This window comes from Etheostoma spectabile, chromosome 8, assembly GCF_008692095.1.
Source record: "Etheostoma spectabile isolate EspeVRDwgs_2016 chromosome 8, UIUC_Espe_1.0, whole genome shotgun sequence".
NCBI lineage: Eukaryota > Metazoa > Chordata > Actinopteri > Perciformes > Percidae > Etheostoma > Etheostoma spectabile.
In genome coordinates, this window is record NC_045740.1 from 2,250,966 (window position 1) to 2,258,434 (window position 7,469).

Genomic DNA, 7,469 nt, shown 5'->3' on the forward strand with positions numbered 1-7,469 from the left:
GACTATGAGTTAAAAAAAAAAAAAATCCTTCATGACTGTATTATATCACTATATTAATGACAGTGTTTTATATCGATAAATCGCAAATGTATTTACATTAAATAATCATATGAATGTTTACTACAGGGAACCGTGCTCCGCTATTATGCAGATTATACAACACTTCACACATGTTCAACAAGAACTCCAGTATTTTCAAGTTTTAATATTCATACATCCTTTTTATTTATTTATTTATGCTTAGATAATTAAAATTAGTTTGAAATCAGGACTTTGAACAATATAAAAAATTTGATGAAATCATCCCTATTTGATTCCACATTGAATTATTGCCCCGCTACCATGTGATTAAGCTTGCAAAAAAGGCACCTGCACTTCACCAATGTGGACCATTCCCCTGGCACATTTTAAAATACCTACACCCGACACGCAGCACATGTGGTTTATGAATTCTGATTCTTCTGCAGAGTGAGCGGTGAGGAGGTGTACGGCCTCACCATCCCGTTGGTGACCAGCTCTGTGGGGGACAAGCTGGGGAAGACGGCCGGCAATGCAGTGTGGCTCAACAGAGACAAGACGTCTCCATTTGAACTCTACCAGTTCTTTCTCAGGCTGCGTGACGCCAGTGTGGAAGGGTAGGTGAAGACAAAGACCTTTTGCATATAAATGAACAGTGGAAGACTTGAGAGCATCTCATATATAGTTGATTTAACACCCATCACATAATAACTGATGGATCGCTGGTTCAAGTCCCCATATGGACCAAAGAACATTGGTGGACTGGTAACTGGAAGAGGTCCCAGTTAACCTCCTGGGGACTGCCAAGGTGCTCTTTTTATTTATTTAAAGATATTTTTGGGGCATTTGTAGGCCTTTATTTTTACAGGACATATGGAGGGGGAACAACATGCAGCAAGGTCGGAGTCGAACCCACAGCCGCTGCGTCGAGGAGTAAACCTCTATATATATACACTCACCGGCCACTTTATTAGGTACCCCATGCTAGTAACGGGTTGGACCCCCTTTTGCCTTCAGAACTGCCTCAATTCTTCGTGGCATAGATTCAACAAGGTGCTGGAAGCATTCCTCAGGGAGTTTGGTCCATATTGACATGATGGCATCACACAGTTGCCGCAGATTTGTCGGCTGCACATCCATGATGCGAATCTCCCGTCCACCACATCCCAAAGATGCTCTATTGGATTGAGATCTGGTGACTGTGGAGGCCATTTGGTACAGCGAACTCATGTTCAAGAAACCAGTCTGTGATGATTCCAGCTTATGACATGGCGCATTATCCTGCTAAAGTACCCATCAGAAGTTGGGTACATTATGGTCATAAAGGGATGGACATGGTCGCAACAATACTCAGGTAGGCTGTGCCGTTGCAACGATGCTCAATTGGTACCAAGGGGCCCAAAAGTGCCAAGAAAATATTCCCCACACCATGACCACCACCACCACCAGCCTGAACCTTTGATACAAGGCAGGGGATCCATGCTTTCATGTTGTAGACGCCAAATTCTGACCCTACCATCCGACTGTCCACAGAAATCGAGACTCATCAGACCAGGCAACGTTTTTCCAATCTTCTATTGTCCAATTTCGATGAGCTTGTGCAAATTGTAGTCCAGTTTCCTGTTCTTAGCTGAAAGGAGTGCACCCGATGTGGTCTTCTGCTGCTGTAGCCCATCTCCCTCAAAGTTCGACGACCTGTGCGTTCAGAGATGCTCTTCTGCCCACCTTGGTTGTAACGGGTGGTTATTTGAGTCACTGTTGCCCTTCTATCAGCTCGAACCATTCTGGCCATTCTCCTCTGAACTCTGGCAAAAGGCATTTCCGCCCACAGAACTGCCGCTCACTGATGTTTTTTCTTTTTCGGACCATTCCCTGTACCCCTAGAGATGGTTGTGCGTGAAAATCCCAGTAGATTAGCAGTTTCTGAAATACTCAGACCAGCCCTTCTGGCACCAACAATTATGCCACGTTCAAAGTCACTCAATCACTTTCTTCCCCATACTGATGCTCGGTTTGAACTGCAAGATTCTCTTGACCATGTCTACATGCCTAAATGCACTGAGTTGCCGCCATGTGATTGGCTGCTTAGAATAAGTGTTAACGAGCAGTTGGACAGGTGTACCTAATAAAGTGGCCGGTGAGTGTATGTATATGTATGTATGTATTGTGTGTGTGTGTATATATATGTGTGTGTATATATATGTGTGTATATGTATATATATGTATGTATTATAGTATATATTATATATATGTAGGTGTATATATATATGTATATAATTGTATGTATATATGTATATATATGTATGTGTATATATTTGTATATATATGTTGTATATATTACATGTATATATGTATGTGTATGTATATATATATGTATATATATATATGTGTATATATAAATTGTATATATATATATATATATATATGTATGTAATATAGATATTTGTGTGTGTGTGTGTGTGTGTGTGTGTGTGTGTGTGTGTGTGTGTGTGTGTGTGTGTGTGTGTGTGTGTGTGTGTGTGCCTACTACCACTGATGCTAACCCAGCCACTGTCAATATGCTCTTGAGCAAGGCACCGAACCCCCAACTGCTTGGCGCGCCTGTCCATCAACAGCTGTAGCCCCCTAGCTCTGACATCTCTTCATTTGTATTGGTACTGAGTATGTGTGTGTATTTCAGGCCTGTGTGTAATGTCTATTCTAACAACCGAGTGAAAACATTGTAATTTCCCTTGCAGGATTAGTAAAGTATGAATTATTTTTATTATTATTATTATTATTATTATTATTATAATCTGGCTGGTTGAGGTAGGATCTAACATACATTAAATGTAGTTATTCTGTGCACTGTAACAGGAGGCTGATGCATATTGTGTGGTCTTTTCCCAGGTACCTGAAGCTGTTCACCTTCCTGCCTCTGGCGGAGGTGGAGAGGCTGATGGAGCAGCAGAGAGAGGATCCAGGGAAACGCCTCGCGCATAAACGGCTGGCCGCAGAGGTGACAAAACTGGTGCATGGAAAGGAGGGCCTCGAGAGTGCTAAAAGGTCAGAACATGCTGCATGTATTTGTGATACATGTGATATTTCATGCTCTTTAATTCAATATAATTAACGTTTTCTACATGTTTTTTTTTGGGGGGGGGGGGGGGGGTTCAGTGTTCAATTCCTTTTTGTTGGAGAATAAATGAGTGTAATTGAGAAAAGAACTCTACTAGGGTCACTGTGCTGTAGCTGCCCATGCCAGCTGCTCTGACATCCTTGCAGAGGGGATAATCTATCTATTCAGACAAGAAAAGTAATGAATAATAATGAACTAAATGTTATTGTTGCAGATGTACCAACGCACTGTATCACAGCAGCGTGCAGGCCTTGGAGGAAATGAGTGACGAGGAGCTTCAGGAGCTCTTCAGGGAGGCTCCCTTCCATGAGCTGCTGTTGGAGCCGGGTACCACTGTGATAGACGCTTGTCGCAGGATCAGCGCCATCCCAGAGGGACCCAGAGGGTACGTACTCTCGTGGAATCCCCAGTCCAAAGGATTAACTTCTGCCCTCAAAAAATAACCTAATGTTGGCTGTAAACTTAAGAATATGCATTTTACATAAGAATAGCAAACTATAATACTATACAATACAATAATATGTAGATCACAGGCACGGTTTTAAAGGCAAAACGCAATACCGTCGCTGCTTCCTAAAACAGGAAGGAAAGCAGGCAAATAAAGCCAACGCTGTAAATGCATAAATCACAACTCTTATCAATATCACGTCCCCATCAGTCAGGCACAAGATCTGACCATAATTATATTTGTGCTTTCCATAAACTGTTTTAGACTATTATTTCAGTTGCAGCCCTGGCAGTGGGAAGTCATCAAATAAAATATATAAAAGCATAAATCAAACTGATGTGTGGCATTGGCAACACACAGTTTAAGAAGCCGACAGCCTATACGTAATCCGGTAGGCTAAACTCACTCAGCCAACATTTGAAAATGTTTTTACATTTACTAATTTAAGATCAAAGTCACCATAGAGTAGAGCATTCACTACTTTTTTCACCGGATCGTTGGACGTGAGAGGACGCTGTCGCTGTTTGTTCTCCGCTTCTTCGCCCGTGATCTTTGATTGCTCATTGCTTTTTAGTTTTCCTGTGCTTTTGTGATATTCTGCGCATGTACTTTTTAAAAGTTGCCAAATGGTTCCATTGACAAGAACAAAGTGATCTGTGTGTTTTGTCGTTGTAAACTGAGCTATCATTGCTGCACGTCTGGTCTGAAATACCACTTGATGGCCAAGCACACAGCTGATGCCAATTCTCCACCCCTCCCCTACCCCCTGTCAAAGTAGTTTTTCCACCCTTTTATTGATGGATAGTGTTGCATAATAATCTCTCACACAATGTAATGTGAGAGATTATTTGCTCCAAGTGTAAACAACTGTACAGAGTGAGAATGTTACGTGTGAACTTGAACACTATAGTAGGCTAAATGCCAGCGTTGTTTTCAATTACAAAAAAAACAAAACATTTACACAAAGCAAGCAGCAGTGTGCAGTACAAGAAAAATATGGTGTTAAAACATGTAAACCTATTCTGGTAAAACCTCAAAATACAATTATGAACCTGAAAATGTGCACAATAGGAACACACACTGACACTAAGTGACAGTTTAAGCAGTCAGCAGACTAGTTACTTAAGCCATTTATTGTCTTGTGTGAGCACAGTGCACTGTATAATCTGTCAGATATGTAATATGCTGCTTTTTTGTTAGTGGTTAGAATGATCATCATTTACATCCATACTTTTGTTAGATTGTAGGCTTTAGAATACAAAATGTGTAAAGCTGGGTGACAATTCGGTAACTTTGCATAATCCTAATGTGTTCAAAAGGTGATGTCCTGACTATTCCAGACAGATATTGTAGAACAAAGCCTGTACTAACTGACTGTAAAAACATTTGTGTGCAGGTATCAAATGGTTTTGGAGGGAGCCGTGTGGATCAACCACAGGCGGACTGACAATCCAGAGCAAGTACTGATCCCCAAACTCCATATTCTATCGAATGGACTTACCTTGTTCAGAGTGGGCAAAAGGAACTTTTACATCATCAAGTGGCTCAGTCTCTGAGGCTGTCTGCTTTCACAGGGGACCAGTCTGACCAATGATCTATGATGGACTGACTGGGAAGGTAGGCGACTACACCTCTGCAGGATCAGTGAGGAGATGTGGATGGACTGATATTTTGGAACATACTGGGTTTTTGGTTTTTAAATCACCTGTGGTTGTCATATAAATATGTATATGTACAGATGTGAAGTTTATTTATAGTTATGGTATTAAAAGGTCTTTGATAAAAAGACTAGCCTGCTGACTTTGTACTGCTGCCGAGATCTTTGAAAGTGAACAGTAGGGGGCAGCATTGTCCCGGTCATAATGGTGGCGCTGCAGGCACCCACAACTGCACCACCTACCCTGCGGTGACCCTGTAGGTAAATACTTGCCCACAGTAAAATGAAATTGCATCATTTTTTCAAACGGGTAATAGGTCTTTTTCAAAGCAAATAATGAGGTTTATTTCCTCGATTTTGATGTGAACATGAGGTGAACATCTGTCCTACTGCGGCTGTTGGTTCTGTCTTAGTGGTGAAAGGTGTAAACTGTAACAGAAAAGAATGAGGTTTTGGATGAATTTGAAAATAAAGTAATCTTGCTTGTAGATTTTTTTTCATTTTTTTTTTAGATTCCATAATTTTGATATTTTCATTAGTAAAATAGTTTTTAGTTGTTTTATTTAGTTTTATTAAGATTGGCATTAGATTTAAACGGTAAACTATAAGGAAAAAGGTTTTTTGTATTTGCAGACTTCTTTGTGAGGAGATGTGCGTGGCTCTGTAGTCCTAGTACATCTGTTCTTTTTTTCCCCGTGGTTATGAGGATGGGGTCTGGTGTGTGCCAACCTCGACTCACCCCTCTCAGCTTCAGAGGTGGAAAAACGATGTCATTAGGATACACATTTACTTTTATATTTTGACCATCGTTGGATAGATTTGACATAGATGGGGTATACCTACTTCAGTAGAGGGCCTGCACCTTAACGCTTTAGTCTTTCCAGAAATTAAACTTCTTTTAAGGTAGAATGTTTATAAGCACTTAAATTTGAAAAAAAAAAAAAAAAGTTGTTGTAAACTGCCTCCATAACTTTTTTTTCTTTTTTTTTCTTTTTAAATCTTACTGCTTTTTTTTTGGGCAGCCATTTAATTTTGTTGCGTACGCCAACGAACACCGTGGTCGGAGCCATTATGTTTTCAAGTTGTCCATCTGTACTAATTTTCATGAACACAAGATCTTAGGAACATCTTGAGAACATGTTTTCAAATTGGCACAAATGTCCACTTGGACTTGAAGAGGAACTGATTAGATTTTTGGGGGTTAAAGGTCAATGTCACTGTGACCTCACAAAATACTTTTTTTGCCATAACTCAAGAATTCATAGGATAATTATGACAACATTTCACACACATATCTAATAGGAAAAAATGAAGTTATATATCCCAAAGGTCAACTACAAGGTGATATCATAATGTTCTGCAAAAACACTTTTCTGGCCATTGTTCAACACCATAACTCAGGAACAGAAGGAGACGTTTGGTTGGATACTGAATTGGTGACTCTAATCTTGGGTGCCCACCTTGAATTTGGTGATTGTATAGATCTTCTGTGCTGTCTGCTCTAAGATGTTTGTGAAGCATCCACATTTTAGGATTTGTAGCTTCTTTGCAGCAGCATCCATATCTCAAGCATTGTCCACTCATGCCTAGTCCACCACAGCTCATTGGTTTTTACTGATATTGAGCCTCAGGTCGGTGCACCACGTGCAATACTTCGAGGTCTTCACCTGTTATATTAAATGAGTCTGAGCAGACATGGATGTACACTCCAATTTGACTGGTTTGTGGTGATTTAAAAAGAAGGTAGTTAATTAGGTCAATTCAAAACAAAGAATTGTAATGTCTTAAACTACCCTGAAATTTGGATGTAGTTTTTTAAAATTACATTATACATGCCTACCAGTTAATGTTAACATTTTAGCCATAATCGGGTTTTTTCATAGCTGAATTAAAAAAAAAACTAACTTTTTTTTCTTGTTGGACTAAAATAAAAATGCAACATGTTAATTTCTAATAGGAATTTGTCACACAATATTCAAAGTAGTGTTTTGTTAAAACAGCTTACAGCACATGCCAACAGTTGCTATTTTAATGTTAACGTTTTTGCTGCCAAAGTAGTCTTAAATCTGAAGAAAAGCTTGGATTTGGTGTTATGTACAAACTGGATGTTGCAAGCCTGCTGCAACTAGTTGGTCCACTTTAAGAAAAGTGGGCGGGTTTAAGCGCGTTGACCAATGAGCGGCCTTCTTCGCATTTAAATAGCTCTGTGTGTCAATCGCCTCCCCCCC

The 7,469-nt window shown here is 40.0% G+C and overlaps 1 protein-coding gene across 1 annotated transcript in view; it reads left to right on the plus strand.

The window, feature by feature from the left end:
• The window catches only part of yars2 (tyrosyl-tRNA synthetase 2, mitochondrial), a 7,187-nt gene extending 1,821 nt beyond the window's left edge, over window positions 1-5,366 (plus strand). The window contains exons 2-5 of the mRNA XM_032522726.1: window positions 468-635; window positions 2,908-3,063; window positions 3,351-3,521; window positions 4,981-5,366. Coding sequence (XP_032378617.1) covers window positions 468-635; window positions 2,908-3,063; window positions 3,351-3,521; window positions 4,981-5,140 — 655 coding nt within the window. The 3' untranslated portion in view covers window positions 5,141-5,366. The remainder of the gene's footprint in view (window positions 1-467; window positions 636-2,907; window positions 3,064-3,350; window positions 3,522-4,980) is intronic.
• Window positions 5,367-7,469: the final 2,103 nt, after the last annotated feature.